The sequence below is a fragment of the Parus major genome, chromosome 3 (assembly GCF_001522545.3).
Source record: "Parus major isolate Abel chromosome 3, Parus_major1.1, whole genome shotgun sequence".
NCBI classification, from domain to species: Eukaryota; Metazoa; Chordata; class Aves; order Passeriformes; family Paridae; genus Parus; species Parus major.
In genome coordinates this window covers 105650183-105674387 of record NC_031770.1, presented here as the reverse complement: position 1 = coordinate 105674387, position 24205 = coordinate 105650183, and the positions used below count along the sequence as shown (strand labels likewise).

At 41.1% G+C, this 24205-nt stretch overlaps 1 protein-coding gene across 4 annotated transcripts in view; it reads right to left on the bottom strand.

The window, feature by feature from the left end:
- Positions 1-24205, bottom strand: part of KLHL29 (kelch like family member 29) — a 322996-nt gene that overhangs the window by 239368 nt on the left and 59423 nt on the right. For all 4 annotated transcript variants that reach the window (XR_004496530.1, XM_019006045.2, XM_033513078.1 and 1 more), the window contains exon 2: positions 262-564. Coding sequence is in view for 3 of the 4 variants with exons in the window: in XM_019006045.2 (XP_018861590.1) it covers positions 262-519 (258 nt within the window). In the remaining variant the exon portion in view is untranslated. The remainder of the gene's footprint in view (positions 1-261; positions 565-24205) is intronic.

Genomic DNA, 24205 nt, shown 5'->3' with positions numbered 1-24205 from the left:
TCTCAGAAACATGGGGACAGTCCTGGAGCAAGAAAGACCTCGTCTGGTGACTGCACAACACAGAACAGAATTAAAAAGACACAGACTGCCCATATAAATTCATTTTCCTACTCTTGGCTATCTCATGAATGCAAGCCTTACAAAGGGAGAGATGACGCTCCATCTCTAACATCCCTTCAACATGTCAACCCGTTAAAAAAAAATACAAAAAACAACCAAAATAAAGAAAAAAAAATAAATAAAGAAAGGCTGAATTCTTACTTTGGTACTGGAAGCTGGGGAGGAGTTGGCCACCAGGCTGGTGATGACATCGCTGTTGCCGGTGGTGCAGGCGGCGGTGGCCGGGGTGGGGAGGCGCGAGGGGACGATGGGCAGGGGCAGCAGCCCGGGGCGGGAGCTGCTGGTGGTGCTGGCGCTGCTGCAGTTGGTGCTGCCCACGTGGTTCCCGTTGGAGCTCCAGTCCCGACGATCCCACCCAGCACGGTAATCTCTTTCAAACCGGCTGTGGTGCCGTGACATCTCGGTGGAGGGCAGGTGTGTCTCAGAGGGAACTCGAGAGCCGGCCTGGAGGATTAACGACAAAGAGGAGTTGGGGATGAGGGCCCAGCACAGTGACTGTAACCACCAGCACAAGACCCTGTCATGCCTTCTCTGCCTTAGGAGAACACTGTTTCCTCTCTTTTCCCAGCTGAGCATTGAGAGGAAGAGAGTGTCACAGTGAATATTAAACTAGAACACAAATGAGGGAGTTTAGACAAGCACAAGGACACAGTGGAGAGCCTAGTCCCACAGACCTGAAGAAACACCATCTGTCCAAACTCTACAGCAACGTAGCAAGCAAAAGCACACAAATTGTGAAAAGCCAAGTTAGAAGAAAGTCATAATTCAATGTTCTGACAACAGGAAAACATTCCCAACAGCTCCATCTTGCAGTTTTCTCAGAAGCCTTCAGATCCTTTCTGTAGCCTCTTTCTTGTACCTGACACATGACCAAATATTGATGGTAAAGATTAACGCCTTAAGTTTTAGCTTTCATATTTTCCAGATTCTGTACTGCATTAGTATATAACCCTGAACTTCATATAAAGTGTCTCTTCACTATTTAGTTAGACAAAACAATCCTTTTCCAGCCTGAGAACATTACAGCTTCAGGCCCCAAAAATATAAACAACAGCAAATTGAGGAGAGAAATCTGGGAGGATGGGACTTCATAACCTGAAGCTGTAATCGGACAATTAATCCCAATATGTAAATGGTTCAAAAATTATAAAAGTCTGAAAACTCATGACCTGTCATCCATCCTGGGTGTAGCCTCAGCTGGGCTCTTGTACTGGCCAAGGTGTATCCTTTGAAGGTCTTTCTAATAAATACCTACTTTATTCCTTTAACACTGTCTAGCCTCTGTTCTAGGTAGCCTCTCAAGGCATCAAGATCAAAGAGAAAAATAAAAATCTACCTGCTAAATCTACCCATTACTTCTCCATTTTCAAAGCCAAATACTGCTTCACACAGCTCCCTTTTTGCTATACTTCCTCACTGGAAGCTCCTACAGGAATATTTCCCTCTGTGACTCCTTCCCACAGTGAGGATGCTCTCCCAGCCAGGCCAACATGTTCTGTCTCCTCCTGTGCTTCTGGCTAGACCTAAAACACATAGTAATGTGTAATACACATAGGTGATCAGTGGCCAAGTCGTTCTGTGTGATCACCCTGTCCTTATCACCACTCAGTCTTTGTTACCCACAGATTGTACCTGCCAGGTGAGGGATGTCTTAACACAATGTTGGGGATCGAGACTCCCAACATCGAGTCTTAGTTCTGATAATTATATGTTACATAGCCTAAAACAGTTACTGAAGTCTTCCTGGCACGGTTTCCTAATGTGCAGAATGGTGGCAATAATGCTGTTTTCCCATCACAGTTCTGAGCAAGTGAAAGTTTACAGCATTTGCAATAGAAGAAACAGTATGAATAAATTCTAAATGTATTTGATCCTATAAATAAATAATGAGTATCTAGGTCATTGCAGCACCTGATTTATTTTATTTGCATCACACAATCCATTAAGTTCTTTGTAATAATGACATCAGGTCAGTGGAAAGAATGTTGTTTTACAAATTCATAAATACAAAAATGGATGGGGTAAGAATATCTGTTTATAAGGATAGTGGAGGGAGCCAAAACTAAACTCACCCAGAAACTTGAAGATAATAAACTTCTTAAGAGAAATAAAAAACTTAGAAGTGTTATAAAACAGTGTGCCTATTGACAATGTTAGTTATTCACCTGGTAGAAATTTAAAAGGCAAACAAAAAACCAGTCATTATGCCTAAAGGATGAAAGGTTCACCTGGTTCAATAGAGAGGTACTAGCTGAGACAAAGAATACTTTTCCTTAGTTAAAAATACAGTAATATGAAAGTGTATTATAAGTCGCTGGCAAATTCCCTACCACAATCATTATGTTCAACAAAAGGCCAAACCAAATCTCCCAAGAAGCTGCATTTTTGATGGTTACATTGTCCCTCTCCAGGAATGAGCACCTCCAGCAAGAGCCTACACTGTGGACCACATCCTGGTGTTGGTATTGACCACAAAATTAACATTCCTCTTAACCCAACTATTTTTTTCTCTAGCAGAATGTGATGCAACGTTTGACTTGATGAATTGAGGGTTGATGGTTCTGGTATTTACTTAGACTCCTCTGTCTTATATTTTTGTAGTCATCTGATACTTTCATTCAGAAAGCTAATTCTGTATTTTCCAGAGGACCATGTGAGCTCAGCTGTACAAGGACCACAGGAAAACCCAGAGACACCAGTGCTGCAAAAGCTGCTGTACTGAAAACAGAAACTTTCAGTAAAGGTGAAGAAAGCAAAAATTTCTCTAGTGATAACTATCTCAGAATAAATTCAGTACCTAAACACAGTGTCTTTAAAGGCTAGAAATTTCACAGGTATAGCCCCGCTTTCATTTGTTTTCTAACCATTTTGCTAAGTCAGGTGAAAAAGGAGACTGCAAACTGCAAGCTGCAATTTCAAAATATCCTTTATTATTCCTTGCCTTTGAAAAAGTTTCTTTTTAATCCCAACAGCCTCCACTGCTGTATGAAGCTATCTTTTGTGCATGTTTGGATGGTGGCTGTCAATTGAATGCCCTTCTCCTCTCGAGCTGGAGGATCTGCATTAGCTGTATTAGTGTACTCCTTGACAAGGCAACCAGGGAGAACCAAACCACATCTCCCCCACCCACCCACACTCCTGAGCACATCTGACATTTAATTCAGCGGAGAGCAGCGGCACACATGCACTCCAGTCAATAGCAAGCAGTTTTTGCCACACGATCCCAGGCACCCTGCCCCCAGCAATTCTACTATCAGATGAGACTGACAGGCAAGTACGTCAATAACAAGCAGGAAAAAAGACTGTGACTAAGCCACGCATTAAGAAGTTTACTTAAAACCCAACACCCTCTTCATGAGCACATTCACTTCTCAGTCCAGCTACAGTAATTCATGGTTTTTCCAATGAAAAAATTAAAGCTGTGGCTAAACATCAGTCTTTTTTTTTTTTTTTTCCCTCCCAATACACTGCATTAAATATACACTACTTGTTTCAACATGTCCTTTTTGGCTGGGTACAAAGATACTTGACAGAAACAAGATGCACAGAAAAACCAGAGGGGATAACTCTCTAATAAATGAGTATTCAACTGCTAGTGCTTGCTATTTAAAATTAGAAAGAATAGAAAATGTTTTCATAAATAGCTGCTGGGTGAGGTAAGAAATGGGTTGTGAACAGACTAGCTAATTTTTAAATGTATTTTTAGATCCAGAGTTTATGCCTTGTCTAGACTATTGTTGTTGAGGATCATAATCAAAATAATAATGCTTTAAAAATATTCTGTACTCATAAGAAAAACTTCTCCAACAGTGTGTCCCGAGTCAAGTGTAATCATCACATTCCTCTGCAAAAAACTTGACACAGGGCAGCATAAACCATCTCGAGAAACAGAGATGGAGTGGAGGCCAGTGAAAACTTCTCTCAAACAGCAGGGAAGGCAGCAGTCACTGCAGACAGAGATCACAAAATCCTTAAGGTTAAAAAAGATCTCTAAGATCATCAAGTCCAGTCACTACCCTAACCCTATCAGTACCAGTTCCACAGTATCTGACTAGGCTACAATTTTCCAGATATGGGGAGATTTATTTTTTTTTCCTTAAGAATAAACAAAACAAACTACAACAAAAAAAACTTTTCTGTTGGGGGGACAAAGAGAAACATCAATGCCTAATACTTACAAACAGCAACATCAATAGCTACAATTAATTCATGTGCTTTTACCTTTTTAAGGGAAGTTTTCCTCAATATTCATGCACAGGCATTTTCTCTTACCTAGATTTAGATCTCTCTAAACAGCACTGGGCAAGAGAAAGAAGATTTTTACCCTGTCTTTTAGATTTTTACCCTGTTTTTTAGACACTGCCCCAGCTAAGCCTTGGCTAATTACAGACCTATCAATCTCAGTTGTGGGGTTGGATGTTTCAGCTAGCACACTGCCACGTGTAGGAGCCAGAACTAGAGCTGCTAAGCTTTGAGTCCTCTCAGGTACATTTACCCTACATCAGAGCCATAAACCCATGATGCAGACACAGCCAGCAAGAGAATGAACGTATGATTTGTGCACCTCAGACTGCTAGTCCATGAGGAGGCATACTGCACGCTGTCACTGCTGAAAGTGCCTGTGTACACCCAATTCAGCTGACATTCTGTCTGCTGAAGGTGGTGAGGTCAGTGGGACAAGCCTTCCCTCACCCTCCACTCAAGACGTCATCACCGGAGTAGCTGGGTTCTGTAATCGCTTCTAGGAAGGAAACGCGTTCCCGTTTGTCACATTGAACTGAGGGATTTTATTGTGCAGCCAAAAAGCACAAAAACTCTCTCACACAGGAAAAAGTCCCCCACCCCACTAAAGAGAGGGGAAAGCAGAAAGACCAGCCCACAGTAGTTCCTGAATGAACTGATAAATTCAAAGCAAAAAAGGAGATCAAATTGGTATTAAGGGAGGGCTGTGGAAAGGGCTATAAGCTAAAGAAGAGAGATCGAGCAACCAGAGGTAAATACAAATCCCATGACAAATCTGAAATAAGATTTAGTGATATGGCAAGGCAAAAAGTCCCCAAGACTGCACTGTGCATGTGCTGCAAAAAGAATGCCAGAACACAGACCACTTTGTTTCAGACAAGTGTTATGCAGAAGCCAGAAATGAGGATTATATATGCACTTGACCCCTTCCCCTATCATTTACTTTCAGAGAAAGATGAGTCTGGGAGGGTAGACCAGGAGAGGCTAACAGCCTGATGAAACAATACCAAAAACCTTCTGAGGAATGGGACAGGATCTCTCCCAACCCTACTAGGCCAAAACATGCAATGCAGCAGGTGAGAGAGACCGTAAGAAGTTACTTTAAGTCTACCCCTCTCAAGGCAAAATAAAATGTGAGTGTACCCCTGCTAGAGAGCATGACTTTTTCTACAACCAGGAATTTTAGACATACTAACAGCTTGCTCAACAATAATATTTGAGAAAGTTTCCTGGCAAAATGTGAGCGTCTTTGGGAGTCAAATGTAGGGCACTTACACAGACAACATCCAGCCTCCAAATGTACCCTGAACACTTTGGCTATTTGGAAATCCTCCTACTTCTTAGCACAAAACCACCTTCCTCCTGGTACTCATTTTTCACCACATCTCTTATACAAGCTCATTTGTTCCTTGTTTCCACAGCTTACACACATACACACACACACACACAAAAGAAAGGAAAAGGCCAGCGGCGTGTGAGATAGCAGCGTGCTGTCCTCAGGGCTCTTACCAGGTTCAAACAGATCATTGCTGCAGATTTATTAAACTCAAGTGGTTAACATTTCATTTTATGCTCAATACATTTAAACACAGCCCTTCTTCCCCCAAGCCCAAAACACTCACTGCTCTGCAGAAAAAATGCTTCCTATTCATGTTCCTCTAAATGACAGTCCGGGCTCGAGCCTTGGAGCAGCTTTTTCCCCGCTTTCCACACTGATCTAGTCAAGGTCTCCTTAAAGCGCCTGTCCCCACAGATATAAATATAAGGAAAAACAGGCTTTCAGCCAGTCTGAAGCTAGAGAATCAGATTTCTTAGACTATTAGTCAACTTCATTAAGTGACTTCAAAAATAAAGGTCAAGCTTTTTAATTTAAATTTTTCCTGGGTAAGCATTTGTTTCTAAATTTACCTTTTAAATAATAACATTACAGTAACATGATAGGCGAGAGACACTGGGAGACAGTGACGGAAGTAGCTACATGGTCATTAGGGAAATGGCAGAAAAGGAGAACCAGAGAACCTGAAACTTTAAAATATGCAGCTAAATAATCTTACATGTTTTCAGACAGGATAAATGGAAGTACAGGTAAAATAGCCCATTAGAGAGCTTCAAAAGCAGTTAAGTGCATGTAATGCCTAAGTATTTTATGAGAGCCACACAAAAAAAAAAAAAAGAAGAGGAAGGAGAGAGATTTGCTGGAATCATATCTAGCATGAAGAATTGTAACTGATAAAAAGGAAGATGTCTCAGTACCTAAGCTTGAATGATTTCACATATATGCTGCAGGGGAAATGTTACGGCATGCAGTTTTATCAGAGCCTACCGACACAACAACCTCTCCCCAGGCACAGGGCTGAAGACATAATTTATGCATATGGCACCAAAATCACATCAAAATACATTAGTATTATCATAAATTCTGGATATAACTCAATTGTCAGGTCATACATGTACATGTCTTTAAGAAAATCAAAAAAGGTACATAAAACAAGGTACTAGCTTAGCAGTCCTGGCAGCTTCAGGAGCAACTCTTCAGCAATGTGTCAAGCAAAATGTTTTATTTGAGCTCAACATGTTTTATAACCAACAAAGACTTTCTTAGACACATATAGAATCACTGTTGCAAGCCTACATGGATCTGACTAATCCATTTTCACAATTTTTACTTTTTTTTTTTTCCTGTTTGGGTGACTTCAGTGAAAGAACTCTTTGTTAGACAAATGCAGAAGGAATTCAATCAAGAGATTCTGTAAAGCTGAACTACAAGCAGCTGTGTAGAAAGATAAGATCCAGAAATATTTGAGAGGCAAGGAAACAACTTTATTATCAAGTAAGGTCTACTTCTGTAAACCCCTGATTTAGTCTTATAAACAGTTATAAAGCTCTTGTAAAATCCAAGACAAGGCAGAGACACTTGAGCTGCTTTGCTACAATCAGATCTTAAAGAAAAAAAAAAAAAAAAAAAAAAAAAAAAAAAAAAAAAGTCCAAATCCTAACCCTGTAAGTGATAAAGGAGCAGTAGATTAAAGAGATTATATAGGATTTAATTTTCCAAATATATGCTGGAGGAGGTGATGCTTTGGGACATAGTAAAAAAAAAAAATCTAAGCATGAACACATTGGTGTCTTCTCAGCAGAAAACACACTACACAAGAAGCAAAAATGAAAACGAGATCTTTGCTTTGCTATCTCAACATATTGTAGAAAAGTTTGTGCACTTTTTATTTCTGAGTACTTCAGATGCATATGGAAATCTTCCCTCTAAGTAAGTAAAAAGATAGACTAGACTATCCAAATAAAGAAGAAAAATCCAGTCACAATGCAAGTGAAACCATACCTTACAGTTTCCTTCCTTCACAGCTGACAGAATATAACCCTCCTAAATGAGGGGTTACTAAAAGATCTCTGATCTCTAAGTGTATGTTTTATTACTAAGCTTCTAGGAAATTTATCTTCTGATAATTTCCTATATATAGTAATTTGCTTTTCAGATACTGATTTTTTTACAATCTGAGCAGAGCAGGTAACACATCCTTCAATTCATGGATCATGAACACTGGCAAGATGAGGAAAGTTCACAAAGATTCAGAGGGGTCCCAGTGCTCACACTGCTGGAACAGAAGGTGAAGACGAGTCCTGTCTTGAATCCTGTTGCTTGCCAAACCACAAATTCATGAAGGTTACACCAGGTGCAGGGGTTTCCTTCTGCAGATGCTCCTGACCATACAAGTTTCTTGGACTATTCTAAAAGGCCTCCATCCACGTCCTTAGATGTACTCATCATCAATTAGAAATTGATAGAAAATGTCAAAATATACTGGTTTGGGATATGTATTTAGATAAAATTGCTAACTTGAGGAGAAAACTACTAAATCTATTTCTCTCTCGTCAGGCTTCTGTTGGAAAGATCTCTCAGTTGATCTGGTTCTCCCCCATGGCTTTGCTGCAAACCATCCCCACAACCTTACAAAAAAACTCAGCACAAAATTCAACCCTCACCATCCTCCAGCCCCAAAAATCAATTCTCGGTGCCACCTGCTCCAGATTCTTGGTCTTTCCAAGGACCTTCTAAAACAACAAGACTGGACTTTTATGCAGCAGTTTTGTAAATGAAAATCCACCAGAACTTTACACAAAGGCATAATAACTTCCTCAGGTGTCTCTGCAGGCTCCAGGGTAGCTGGCAGTGTCTGGAACCCAGCCTCGTTAAAAACAGAGAGAGAAAAACATAACGTCCCTCTGTAACACTCCTGCTTGCAAAACACTGCCCAAAACATTGACTTCCCTAATTAAATTATCTCATTAGCATGAAAGGCAAACGAAAGAAAACCAAATGCCAAGAGCTGCTGTGTTAAAGGCCAGTTCGTGGAGGGTTTGTGCAGGAAGCTTGCACGGCAGAGCTGGTGGCCAACACCTCGGTACAGGGGCTGGCAGGATGACAACTGGTGGCCAGGGTCCAGGGGTGCCTGCTGGGGACAGGTGGGGAGGGGAGACGGGGACACGACTGGATTTCTTCTGGGGAAATGGGCCATCTTCTCAAAATGCGTTAAGTGGCTGCCAGGACCTGACATACCTCATCTTGCCTAAGACTTCATAGTTAATAAAGCAGAAATATAGAATCAGCTACTGTCGGTGTTGCCAAATGTCACAAAATAAATCTCACAAAATTTAATTAGCAGGATTTTGGCTCTTTTGGGGATGGTTTCTTAGGTGGGTGAGGCAGGGGTGGGAAGAGAAGGGGACTAGGTCTTCAAGTTACATTTTGAACAAGGCAGGAGAAATTTCCTTTTATTTACTGCTATTCTCAATTTTCCATGCCCTGAGAAAGACTGATCAATCAGTCAAACTATTACAGGAGAACTCTCCTGCTATGGTAAGGGTTAAATGCAGCACAAGATCTCTGGATCACTTGTAGCGCTGCAAAACGCTATAATAAAGAAAACATACTTCAAATTTCCCTCTCAGAGGATATTTTTGGGTCATCCCACCCCATCACTGTTCACATTTAAAAAGCTTCAGCCAGCACCAAGTGAAGTAATAAATTTTCTCTTCCAGGCCTGATGTCCTCTGACCACACAGAATTTTTTTGACACACATTTTGTTAAAAGGTGACATGTATCACTCCCCCAAATCAAGAGCACATGTACACTTATACACAAAACAGTCCCTAACCATCTGGTATATAAAAAGAGCTTATTCCATGCAAATTCCACCAGGAAAGAAAAAATAAAAGAAAAAATAAAAGAAACATTAAATCATACTATCAGAGACATTTTGGTTGCAAGAGACTTTTAAGATCACCAAGTCCAACCATGAAGCAGTGCAAAGTCCACCACTAATCCCTACATCTACATGTCTTTTAAATTTACTGAACATGAGACCAGCACAGTCCATAGCAACAGGCATCCAAAGATCTTCAAAGGTTTAACATGATTTGTGACACACTGAGGTATGAAGGTGCAGTTATTCCAATCCCCCAGTAAATGAATTCCCAGAGAATACATCTCTGACCTGTGGGGAATGACTACAGTTTTTCCCATTTCTGGTGCCCTAAATGTGTGACTGCCACTAGCCTGCACTCACAAAGCCTCACAAGCTTGCTCCTCACTTACAGAAACAACTGTATTCTTGCTGTACTTTTAGAGACCATGAAGAGTCCGGAGAGGAGTTTCTCTGTGTAGTTTTGTACTTCCCTCTTTTTGCTTCATGGTGCTGGTACCATTAGTACCAGTCCATCAGTACCAGGCACCCCTTTATCTGGCTGGAAATACCAGGCCACTCAGCCACAGACACCTGGGGCTCTCGGATCCAAACATTCCCTTCTCACTGGAGTTGGCCAGAGCCCATGTTATCTGTCCATCTGCAGTCACAGCTCATCACCTCCTGTGGCCTAACCACGTTTCATAAAATGGATTGACTTTATTTTCAGCTGGTTCAATAGAGTAAGTATCACTTACATCCACTTGCTATTTTTGTTTTGTTTTGAAAGGCGATGCGTCAAGAACCAGAGGGACAGTGCCACCATCCTAATGAATTAATACCACATCCAGTATCAAAGTTAACTGCATTTCTGCTTGCTCTTCTGCCTCGTAAAAGCTATTCCTGTTACTATTTCTTCTACCATTCTTTCTTGCTTCTCACTTAAAATTAGCCCAACTGGCTCATTTTTTATCTTTTCAGCTGTTGGATGAAGGTTGTTTGCTGAATGCAGGAAATCAGCAGCCCACCTTTTCTAGGCCAGAGGTCTGCAGCTTTTAATTAGCTGCTTTAGAAGTAACAGGATCAAATAATAAACAGATCATGAACTACTCACCATATCCCTCTCAAGAAATGTTTGGTGATGTAGAACCTTTCAATTCTACAGAGAAATCAAATCATGTTTGCCAAGCACCTACTTAAATATGCATTTAAGAATACCAAGAATCTAGTTTAAAATTGCAGTTGAAAACTACTAGATTTTCAGGCACTGGCCAAAATGTTTTGCATTTTATTCTGAATAGCAATTATTCATTTTCATTCCACCAAAGCTGTCAAAAAACTCTATATGCAGTCTTGTAGTGAGGCTGTTATATACATGCCAAATGCCTGTATAGGAAACATCTGGACTTGCTTCTGTTCCAGGATTTGCCAAAGCATAAGTCTATCTATTGTTTTTTCTTGTGACTTTTATTTTTTCTCTCTCTCTGCTGCGCCTCAGGTCGTTTTTCTTAAAATGAAATCATTAAAACAGGCAGAAAGAACACAGGAAGGAGGAGTAAGAAGAGCTCTACCATCTGAGTAATCTTCCAGTGGGACTAATTTTACTAAATATTTGTGCTACTGCTACCAGTCAATCACCACAAGTATTATTGAGAAGCTAAAAAAAATAAAAATTAAACCACATTTAGGGAAGTATATTGGCATAGAGAAAACGAAAAACACATATGCTGTTCTATAAACTAGAAGCTCCGTTTACTGAAATGTCCTCAATATCAATATAAAATGTATTAACATAAAACCCAAACTTGCTTTTCCCTGATTTTGCATTCATTTTACATCCGTACTTCTCCGAGGCAACAGATCAGAATGGTGCATTGCCTTCCCCTCAGGCCAAGTGTAATAAACAGGCAGGTATAATATAAGGCTGCAGTGTCTCAGCTCTCCTCCCCAACAATTGATCTTCCAGCCCAATGGTGTAATTCCGTCTTGGTAGCTCCCTTCACATGCCTCATTCCTGATCAGTCAATTATTTCAAATCAAGCAGAATTAAAGTGTTATTTTTGTGAGGGAGGATGATATTCACCAGTGACCAACGTGAAACTAATAAACTAATTTCCCTTTACTGCCTTGGGCAAAACAGAAAAATCCAGGTCTATGGGAGAAAGACAGCAGCTGTTCCATCAGTCTGTTGCCCAAATGTGTTTGCCATTTACTATCTTTAAATTGAATTTTTGCTCACAGGACAATTTTGGGAACAGAAGACAACAAAAAGAAAACAACAAAAAAGGCAGTGGTGAGGACATATGACTGTTCAAGACAGAGCTGTGCAATGCAAGCTCCCTGAGAGAAGGGGACAGTACTCTCCAGCTCTCTGAAACAGAGCATATTCCTCCTGTCAGTAGCAAATTTATCCAGTAGATGTCAACACCAGCAAAAAATATGTGTAAAGCCAACCTTAACAGCAACAGTACTCACTTCAATTTACAGTAGCATATCAGGGGACAGTTTAATACTTGGAAGATTGCATATTTACTTGCTACTGTCCCATCCCTGCATCTTCCTGAACGGATCTGGCCTGGCTCATCTGTCCATAAACGTATGTAGAGCAAAATAATTTGTTTTTTGCTTTTCAAATAATTTTGTCTGGTCTGCTGAGAAATTGCTGATGACTGTGTGATTACTTTCGGATTGGATCAGATGAAATTTTCCTGAGGAGGCGCAGAGAGGCGGGGGGGGGGAATACTGTGCAGTGCAAAATGACTACTAGAAGCAAAATCTTCATAGTTACTAAATATAATCTGAAGAGGTCTGTTCCCTTCTGACCTTCCACTTGCATGGTTAAGCAGTGCAATGATTTCATGGATTTTGCTCCTTCCTCAAGAAGCTGCTCAGCCTACAAGAGTGACCTGCGATTCTCCTGCTGACCCCAGGTCAACAGATACTTGTTGTTCCTCTGAGGTTTTTTTGTTTTGCAGTACACCAAGGACAGTCTGTTGTAAGCCTTTTAGTGTTATTATCACTCAAAAGACTGCATTTGCTGACAAGTTTTAACCATGCAAAAACACAAGGCCATTGCTGTTGACACTTTTAAATCTACTATTAAGATCTTACTGTTTGAACAGCTTGTGTGTAGAATCTGAAGTACAGATTTCTGTTTCCTTTTTGTTTATTTTTAGATAAACCTTGTGTTTCTACTCTGCAATGTTTGCATTTGGCTGCTGAGCATGCAGTAACTGCATACATTATATGCACTGCTTAGAGACACTGCCTCACAGCCCATCAGGTTTATGGAATAGATGAAAAGAGAAGGGAAATAGCAGATCATTTTCCTGATTGATTAATCTTTCTTCACGTTGCCATTTCCCCATAAACATGAGAAGGATAACCAAAAGTATGTTGTGACATCTAACAGTAAGCCATTGAAGCAAATTATTTTACTACTGCTACAAAACTTACTTCAGAGTTTGTTTTCAGAGATCTAAAACGTAACAAGTAGACATAAATGAAAATATTACAGAGACACCACTATGAGCATTTATCCCTCACGTGCAAAACCTTACATCTTTTACAAGCAGCATCCATCCAATCATGCTGTTGCAGCTTAACTGATCAATCTGGCTTAAAATTCAGGCTCTCTGTGAAGGCACAAACAGTGGTCAAAGGCGGAGACTGAATTACCATCATCCAAGCAATTCCTAGGCATCAACAGATGCAGGCACGGGAAGATCAGGCACAGGTACTGCACTCCCAGTAAATAATCCAAACAGATGATGGCACTTGAGAGAACAAAGTCAGAGCTCTGAGCACCAGGGAAAAGCATCAAATGCCAAATCCAGCCCCATGCGGCACGAGGCGCCAGCAGCACACCCCGTTTTGGGGAAGCCACGTCCTGCTCCACAGCTCTGGGTGCCAGCACGTACTACCCAAGACAGAGCCATAAATAGTTTGGAGATAAGACGCATATCTCATAAGGCACACCGCAGTTTCACAGCCAGGGATGAGCAATTCTTTTAATTACCGTCAGCATTTTCTCCGAATCCCTGTCTCAAAGAAGATATGGAAACTTTTGATTTGCTGTGACACCTTGATTGCTGCATGGATGAGTCACCACACCACTCCTGTTAGTGTTACGAATTTATAGATTTTTAGGCCAAAACGCACAGGAGGCTGTTACAATCGCTCTGCTCTGACTCTGAACAGCACAGCTCTCCTGGCTCATCCAGCAGCCTGCCTGCCGGGCACAAGCAGGGACCAGGAGTGTCGTACATAAAATTATAGATCATGCCTAAGCTTGCCCGTAAGCACCACAACAGTTCCCTCTCAAAACAAGAGGAAAAAATGTAAAATTATTGATCACTGAACTCATGTACCTGTCAACACCTTTCTTCCTAGCAGTTTCACTGAGCTGGGAGGAGGCAGGGATGGTGCCAAATGGGGAGGGAGGGGTGGCCCAGTGCTGCCCACAGCCAGTTCCATGTCCCCACTGCAGGGAACCACAGAACCCTGCAGCCAAACTGGTGGGGCCTCTGTGAAACATTCCTTGGAAAGGGCAAGAACACTGCACAGGCAGTGAGGAAAAAGGAAAAGAAGTGTAAGAAACAGCCCTGCTGATACCAAGGTCGAAGAGGAAGGAGGGGGAGAAGGTGCTCCCGGTACTGGAGCAGGGGTGACCCTGCTGCCCATGGAGAGGAGCATGATGGAAGCTGATCACAGAATCATCATAAAATGCTTCAGGCTGGAAGTGACCTCAAAGATCCTCTATTTCCAACACCTTCTGCCATGGGCAGGGACGCCTCCCACTAAACCAGGTTGCTCCAAGCCCCATCCAACCTGGCCACTTGCAGGGATGGAGCATCCACAGCTTCTCTGGGCAACCTGTGTCAGTGCCTCACCACTGTCAGAGTAAAGAATCTGTTCCTAATATCCATTCTAAACCTACTCTGTTTTAAAGTCACTATCCTTGTCCTATTATTATGCCCTTGCAAGAAGTCCATCCCCAGCATTGTTTTTTTCCCCCCAGACATCCACACTGCAGCCCATGGAAGACTTCTCCTTATGGAGAGACACCCAAGCTGAAGCAGCATTCAGGCAGGAGCTGCAGCCTGCAGAGGAGAATCCATCCTAGAACTGGTTAATCTGGAGGAACTGCAGCCCTGACAATTTTTAACTTTTTTTCCAGACTCTCCCAAAGCAGTTCACACATTCATCCTCTGTATTAGTAGAGAGGAGGGACAGAAAGGACTGAGTATTTCGGTATCTGCAATATATTAGTGTATTTATGAAAGACACCATGGAGAAAACCTTCTACATCATTTCAAAGGCTGGGTTTGGCTTAATTTCATGCTTTGAAGACGTGTGCATTCCCAGTTTCCTTCATTCTTTTTATTCCATGTATTCTATTATCTTCTTGCCTATCCACTTGTAAACAATTTCTAAGCTGACCTAAGTGAACGAGCTGCTTGGAATGATCTTCACAGATGGAGTGCTCTACCAATTGCTTCCCTGAATAAAGTACGTATCCATACCATTTCCTTGATCTTCTAGGTAAGTAATCACATCCACTGAGGATGGATTAGACATACACTTCGAAATAATGCCTGTCTGTAACTAGATGTCTTATTTCCCAGCATTCACATAATGGCCCCATTACATGCTTGATTACTGTGGCCAGGCTAAATGGAGCCATTTGTTTAGAACTTTTCTTTCTTTTCTTCTTTATTAGCAGAAAAGTCCAACTTTGTTTACTGAATCCTATGATGTTCTGAAGGTATTCTCAATGTTCCTGAAGACTGCCTCTGCTAATTCTTTAGAGACAGACTCTCCAGTGCATTTTGTTCGAAATTCTTAATACTCAATTTTGCAAGATGTCCTTTCTTCTCCTGCTTTGGTCTTCATTCGTCAAGTTACAGTTTTCATCAAATTTTTCCCACACAAGGTTACCCAGTTCCTTGTATTTTAAGACAATGATAAGCATTTATGTGGCACTCTCTGTCTTCAAAGCACTTTACAAACATTAAATATTTAATGCTCATGGCATCCCTCTTACTCTCAACCCCATTTTACAGGTAGGGAAAGAGACTCATAGGTTAAGTGATTTTGTTTCAAGTCACATCACAAGTTACTGACAGATGTGAGACCAGAATATATCAGCTCCGATTTTCAGTTCTGTACTCAAAACTTGATCAGCCTCGTTCTTTTACTTAAAATAATATAAATAATAATGAAAATCCTTGCTCTTGTTCAGAGATAACTTAACTCTTTAGAGGTTCTAAATACAACAACAAAAGAAAATCCATAGGAAAAGCACCCCAAAATGACCCACAAGGGCAGATACCAGTTTTGTAACCCTTGTCTTCTCCTGCCAGTGTTTTAGAGGGAAACCCACAATTGGACATTATCAGGAAATGGGCCAGCATGTTTTCAGGCATTTATATATAGTCAAACACACACACACACACACACACACACACACACACACACACACACACACACACAGAGGCATATTCTCAACCACTGCCTAAACCAAAAACAGAGACCTTCCAGCCAGGGAAGAATTTGCAATTTAAAAACCGAAATACATTTCAAAATGGCATCACTAAAGAGCTTCGGTATTTGATAAGAAGATTACAGTACATTCAATTGCATACAGCAAAAGCCTTTTAAAATAAAGTACAGGAACAGTGAAGCCAGGCATTTGCAACTAGATAACACGGAGCTAATCGGGCAGTGTGAAAGGTGTGCCCTGCTGCAGGGAGCATGCAGGAGCCAGGCAGCTTTTGGAACTCAAATAATGAGGGGTTTTTTTTAGCTTTAACATTTTTCATAATCTAAGCAGGAGGTCTAAACACAGGCTGTATGCAACACTAACTGTATTTCCCTTTAACAGGCTCCTATGGGAACAAATGTTCAGTGTCAGGCTGGTACTATACGTCCATTTAATTGAGCTGAGAGAACTCTACTGCCCTCGAAGAAAGCTCATCTCTTCTCTCCGTGGATGTGACTATAGAGCTAGCAGATAATATCTCACTCATTATTTATACAACCACGTAATTATCTCCCAGAGACTCCCCATTTTGTATAAGTTTCTTTTTTGGAAACATCATCTGTTGGCTGAATGGAAAACCAAATCCAGCTTCAGATACTGTGACAGTGAGTGTCAGAGCATCCTTTGCTACCACACGTGGCAAACAGCACGGGAGTCTGCAGTACCACTCACATGGGGGACGTGCTCCTGGCTTTACACTGCATCTGTTTAATTCTCTTGCAAAATGCAGGCACGTGTGCAAGATCATCAGTACACAAAACACAGAATTTTAAAGAAACATGGTAATGGAAGGAGGCAAACATAAACAAAAAATAAATCTGCACATTGCACAATTGCCTCCTCTGTGCCATTGGGTTCTGTCTCACTGTTTACATTGTTCCAGTGCCACCAGATCCAAATACCATTGATACCTATTTGACCATGACAAAATCATCTGAGGTCAAGAATATTATTATCCTTCCTCTTCAGCCAGTGAGCTGAGGACAGAAAGTATATGGACCAAAACTAGAAGATGCATTCAAGTAAGGAGAGCAGAGGTCAGACATTTTATCCAATTTAAACATGTGCAAAATCCCTCCAGGCTTATGTACCTCAGAGTCTGCAGGAAGCCACATTATTGCTAATAAAGCTATTTAGGTGCCCAACGTCCTGCTGTTGTATAAACCAAAGGGAACATCATTTGGCCATTTATCACTGCAGGAATGCTGGAAATTCCCAAATGAGGTACCACTGTCCAAATCCTGTGGTGTCATGTCACGAGCCCCTCCAAAACACAGGGATGCTTTGAGCTGAGCACCGAGGGGAGGCAATACAGCGTGACTCATCCTGCCGAGGGATCTGGTTTCCAGCTTTGGCTCCCTATATAACTGAAGCACAAGGCATTACAGAAATCTGCTGGGCTCAGAGTTTTCATGCCAGAAACTGGATGCCAATGAGCCCAGCACGGCCACACTCAGCAGTGGGGCTAAAGCTCTCTTTCAGGTGGTACTGCTGGTTTTTAACTCCAGGCCCAAGACAAGGAATAGGTATAATCCTCTGCTCTTTCAAATGTCCTACGTGACTCCAGGCTCAGCTCAACAGAGCACTGGAGTTTGCTGGAGGGAGATAAGAAAAACAACCAAGGATGCTCCAAACGAACACCACGTTCCCACCACTGTTCTAACAGAGCTTTTGGGCAGACTTAGCCAACACCCACATCTCAGGCAAAGCTCATCAGAGAGGGCACTGGTGTTTCTGCAATTCAGCAAGCCTGCCATTACCTTCCTCAGGCAACCCTGTGCTCAGTTACTGCACGACATACAGGCTTCTGCCTTCCCACTCCAATGGAGGCTGGTTTGGTTTTGTTCTTTTTCCCCCATTTAATTTTGAAGATTATAGGATTTACACTTATTCTGGTAAAATATTTTGTAGCACTGCCATGAAAGAGCAGAGTGGAGGCAACACACACATATTACGAAAGCTCTGGCATTATAATATGTAGCTTTTCTGTTATAAATTACATTGACCAACTAAAGTACAGGTTACAGTAAAGTCTGCACAAAGTCAAATTGTGGCAGTAATGCACATATGGAAGAAAAAAGAATCAACAATTTTCTTGTGCATTTTAATACACTTAGGAAAATGGCCAAGACTGAATTCCTTGTGGAGGGAAAGACAAACTTTATTCATGAAGTCACCGTGTATTTGTTTTGTTTTTTCTAAATGAGAAAAACAACTATGCTGTTGTCACAACTAGGGAAATACCATATACCACTGGATTAAAATCCTTTCCAGGAATGTACAAAACACAGTTTTCCCTTACTGCCTTTTTTAAATCTTGAACTACTATCTCTCTGAAGCAGCCAAGAAAATTTGACTATCATACCTGCTGGCCATACAAGCTATCCCTCCACCTCTCCAATGCCATGACTTGGGGGTAGCTCAGGGCTCTCTGCCCTGGCAGCAGTGTGTCCTCAGAGTGACAGGAAAGGCTCGAGGAAAGCTCAGTGAAGGAGATCCCAAGTTAGATTGGAGGAGAGTTGGGAGGGTAAAGGAGCAACAACACCCCACCTTCAGATGCAGCTTAAACCCAGGACTCTGCAGCCTCCTGATGCCTTTCCCAGTTTTCTCCCACAGTGTTAATTTATCTTTCAATCAACTTTTCTCCTTTATTCTCACCACATCTCCCATTTCTACTCACTACCTTCCCTTCTACCACATCCAGGTTCTTTCCCTCCTTGCCTCACATCCAAGGAAAAATTCCTCCAAAACCTTCCCCAGTCCTCAAACAAGATTGACTCAAACAGGTGGTCTGCAAAACTTTCTTCACTTGTGTACTCATACCTTTTTGACCTTGTTTTATCCAACTTAAAATCCCTAAGTGAAATCATTAGGTAAGCAAGAGTGACCCCATGTACCAAGAATTTGGCAAGCTGACACCATTAAAAAGAAACAAAGGACTCCTATCCTATTCTCAGATGTAGAAAGGAGGAAACTGAGGTGTAGAAGCAGGTGGGAATGTAGTGGTGATGAAATGGAAGTGACAAGCTTATAATTTATTAAGTTTCTGAACATAGTTTCATCCAAAAACTAGGGGAAAAGAAGTTCCCTCCTAAATAAGGTATTGAGCAGAAACCTTTAAGAGAACCAGCAACCCCATTCTGTTCCAATTCAGCTGTCTACAGCTAACCCCTCACAGGGGACTTTAGTTTTGGACAATTAATTTTATTAGCTTAGAAGGGAAAATGTAAGCAACCAGCAGGAAAACCTGCCAATCGACCAACCATTTCTATTTGTGATGGAATTCATGGAGTTAATCCCACAGTGCAGTTTGTTCCACGAGCATCCCTGCCACATCTCAGTGCTTGGGTGAAAAAGAAGGGCCAAAACAAGAGATTATGGTTTTTTAAGTAAAAACAAAGCACTGACTCTCAATAGAATTGTTTTAAGGACAGCATACATTAATTTATTCTCTTCTGCACTGCCTCTGCATACCTGCTGCTGGCAATGTGACAACATATAAGCACTGAATGTTGTGCTTAGTAGCTTAAGAGCTCCAAGACAGACTGTCATTTTGTTCATTCTTCCTTGGCCAAAATGTGTTTTTCCAGAAAAAAAAAATAAAAAAAAATAAAAATCCCCTCTTCCCAAAACAAATACACCCCCCTTCCTCCCCCGCAGTCATCTTCAAATTTCGAGAAGAATTGGAGTGGCACCACCCTTAGAGGAGGCGAAGTAGGGAACGCATCCTCAGGAGGTTTTTATTCTAGACAGAGATCCTCTCCCCAAGACAGCGTTTTGCCAACACATGGAGAGTTTTGAAAATGAACGCAAAAGCCTTCCATTTGAGTGAATTCAATGGGAAGGCAGCACGGCACACAGAGCACTGGGGTAATTTGCTCTTGGCAGCCTCTCTCGCTAAGTAGGTGGGCTGCGCTCAGCGCCAATTAGGGGCTGACGCTTTTCCTCAGGTACAATGCGCTGCGACACGGCTCGGACTGTTCCTCCTTCCCTGCATCTGTGTTTACTGTGGCTGCTCATTTTCCCCGTTGGCAAGGGGCATGTTTAATAAAGCAGGCCATTCCCCAGCTACAAAGGAGCTGCATCATCCTTGGGTGTATGTACACATATGGTATGAAATTGAATGCAGCTAAAAGTCAAAGCAACTCCTGCCAGAAATTTTTGATGGCAGCATTGTAAAAGCAACGTTGAGGCACGATGCAGTTCTCTGTTTTCTGATACTGGGTGAAAAGGGGAGAGACAGCACGGTGGGTTTAGCTCCAAAGTCAAAATGGGATCAAGAAGAGTGAAGAAAAAAGAAGCAATATTCAGATTTCTAAATTCCCTGTTTCCAGTTCAAGGTCTAAGTTTTGTTTTGGCTTGTGCTGCTCTACAAATGAAGCCAAAGAGGTTCTCGATCCAGCTTTTGATTTCCTGCCATGCTAAGCTACAGGAATGTTCACATCTAGGCTCTGCTTTGGTCCTGTCTCTAATTAAGGCAGCTTATTTTTTCAAACATGCTACCTGAGACCTGCTGATGTTGCTTCAGGTCATGCAGCCATGCTTCAAACTGCTTTCTAATACACCTAATAGTGCCACAGTGATATGTTCAGCTTATTACTGTAACAGAAGCAGTTGGGTCATGCTATTCTCTGCAAAATACTTCTGTAATGGAGTGGATTAATTTAATGAATGCCATTTACTGCAGCAGAAGTGACAATGATTTGATGTTTTGTTACAATTAAGACTCATTAGCCAGTGACTTTTTTCTTAGTTGTCTGACAACCATAATAGATGTAGCATATCTCAGATACAAAAGTTCTGAACTTCCTTCTAGTCATTTTTTAATAAATATGAAGGAAGTGAGAATGAAAGTCTTGGCACTGAGCTGCTTGAAGTGACCTGTTTGAGTGATGCCACATACACCTCCCTGCCCGAACTACTGAGAGGAAACCGCACCAACTTCCAAGAAATCACTGGATCATACCTGGCACTGGAACTGTCAACCAAACAGCTGGAAGCTTAATCCAGAACATCTCACCACCTGGCTAAGACACAAAAAGGCTTTTGAGAAAACAGACAGAGCCAGGTCTTGATGCTTTTAACAAGATCCCAGAGCTCTGCCAAGACAGGAATCCCTGCCTTGGAAAACCTGCTCATGGAGGGCTCAGTGCGCTCTGCTATGGGACTGATGGAAAACTCAAACTTGATTTCAGTAACAATCTCTCCTTTCTCAGTCAGCATCTGAATGCTGAGGAATGATCCCCAAGCTCTTCTACCAATGTAAAATCTTTTGTTCCTTGGGAACATAACTCCTTTGCTTTTGCAAATCCCAAACAGCAGTATGCAGAACACCAAGAAACAGAAACAAAATCCACTGAAAAAGAAAAAAACATGTTGCCAAGAAAAAACAATATTGGTCAAACCAATGCCACTAGACTGCAGGTTAAGTTTACAGGCTACAAGAAGCAAAAAGCCAAAATAATATTTTTCCAGATGCAGCATTCCCCAGCATTGTTTGGGACAGAAGATCACGCTCAGCTGTACAACCTGCAAACATATCTTACTCAGCACAGAAGGAAAGCTACAGAATTAATTTAATTGTCTAAGTCAACAGCATTTAAAATCTGGATGGCACAAATGGTATGTGTATTTACAAAAAACCCTCAGCATTTTACAAATATCCCCTAAATCCTCAGAAAGGCCCATAAATGTAAAAGGTTTAATTTTAAAAAGAAAATTAGGCATTAATTGAAGAAAAAGATTTCTAAAATTACAGTTCCTTTAATATTCAGCAATGATGTTTTCTGAATGTTTTCTAAGTCACTCACACTGATACTTTAATCAAAAAAAAAAAAGGAAACCTAAAAATTTCAGCTTTTAGTTAAAGTAGTAATCTGGTTTCACTAGATGCTGTACAGAAGATCACTTCAGAATACAAGGCTGTAAGTGAATAATCCAGCAAAATGAACATGCCCCAAAAAATAACTGCAAAAGAAGGAAGACTGGCTTATTTGCCTTTGAAACCTAGAATAAGAAGCTTGAAAAAAATGTAAAAGCTGGGAAATCAAGGAAAGAATCATTACCACATCTTACTGTTCTTGTGCAAATTCAGTATCGTTCCCTCCCATTCTGCCTGGGATGGACACACATACAGACATACAAACACACTGTGTTGCCAAAATCCCCAGCTGATGCTGCTGACGACTCCTCAGGACTGACAGATCAAGCCCTGGCAGTGTTTAGATGTAAGAGGATAGCAACAAGTAGGAGAGAGGGATGAGGTGACTCAGCAGGCAGGACTGGAAGCCTGAAACCCAGATGTTTGACAGCAAAAAGCATCATGTGGGGAGTATTTTAAAGCTTCTCCCACCCATATAGGCTTCTCCAGCTTTTCTGAGCATGAATTTGGCAGGAAAGATTCTCCCTAAAACTACTTGTAGAACCTGGCATTTAAACACTGCTGACTGCATCCTGAAAACGAGCTATTCATGCAAATTCCCAACTCACTCCCACCTACCTTCAATCTCTGTTAACTCTCCCTTGCAGAAGCAAACCTGAGCAGTAATGAGCAGTAATGTGCTAATGAATGGAATACAAAATCTGATTTTCCCTTCTACTGTAGAGTGAGGATAAAAATCACACTCCTGCTCCCTCATCCCATGCCAGAAGAGTTATAACCCCATGAAAATCACTTGAGTTAAAGATAAGCTGGGAGCTTCAACTTTATATTCATTTTTATCAAATCCTTGAAACTGCTTCATGGGGTTTATTTTAATAGGTATTTCTACTAACAATAATAACCCCCCTTATCTGTACTAAGGAAGAGAAAAAAGCAGATTGCATCATAAATCTTAGTCATGCCAGCTAATAATCTTCAAAATCATCCTTTTAACACGGATGGCACCTATTAAGTCAAAGTACTTTTATCCTGCTGGTTTAGGAATACAGTCTCATCCCAGCTCCCGTTATGAAAATGAAAGATTTTCAACAAACTGCACTGGCAGCTGCAGAATCATAAAATCCTTCAAGGGCCTGTGAAGCTGAGCTGTAAGCATGGCACCCCTTATCTGTAATTAGGGAAAGGAGAATAACATCTCTGGAACACTTTGTATAACCCCCAGCCCCACACTGCAGGGTTTTGTACCTGGGTTTTTCTAATAAAATAGTTTTAAGTATCAACTGCAATGTAGTCTTTTTTATTTAAAGCAGGAGACTTATGGCAATGACTGTGTCAAATCTGAACTACAAAAAGGAACATGTATTTGTAGTCTTTTTACATAAGGCCCACTGATAAACATCATTTATTTCACAACTGCCTATGATATGCCATACAATGTACATTTACATATGTTTAAAGCAATTTTATTCCAAGAGATGTATGTATGATTTGAGTGGAGGGTATGATTTCCAAGATGCATTAAGGTCTAACTAAATTTATTTTTTAAAAGAAGAAGTGCAACTTATTACAACACTGCAAACTATTATTGTCATTGCAATGTAAAGTACCCATAGATTTAATACTACAAGGCTCTATTCATCACAATCTCATTTGGCAATAGTGTCATTTCACAGTATTTTATTATCCAAACATTTCTCCAAGAGTGATGCCATCTCATAGCAGAGGTGCAAAAAACCAGGGCACGTTCACTTCAAAGTATCTGAATTGTAGTTCTTTATCAAATTCTTTGAAAATAAATACAGTCACTCCACTAGCATTTCATTCTTCTTCCAAATATAGTAAGGATGCAAAGTGTTCAGCTCTAGAGCATGGAATATATCATAAAAGCAGGGTAGATCTGGACAAGATGGAGAAATTGAGGCAGAGAGTGAGTGACCTACTCAAGTCCCAAACTACATCATGAACAGAGTGCCACAAGAGGTACAAGATTCAAGTCCAGCCACTGGGCCACGGTGCTTCTTCAGCTCTCAGAATCTACCAGCTGTATTTCCAGCTAACTGGAAAATAACTATTTCTAATTAATGCATTGGTACAACGGACTAACATCAAAATCTTTGCTGTAACAGGGTGATTTGTTAGGTTGTAATAGCATGTAATAGGGTGATTTATGAAGGTTTACAGGTGATATGTGACACTACTATCAAAACTTTCATCAATTC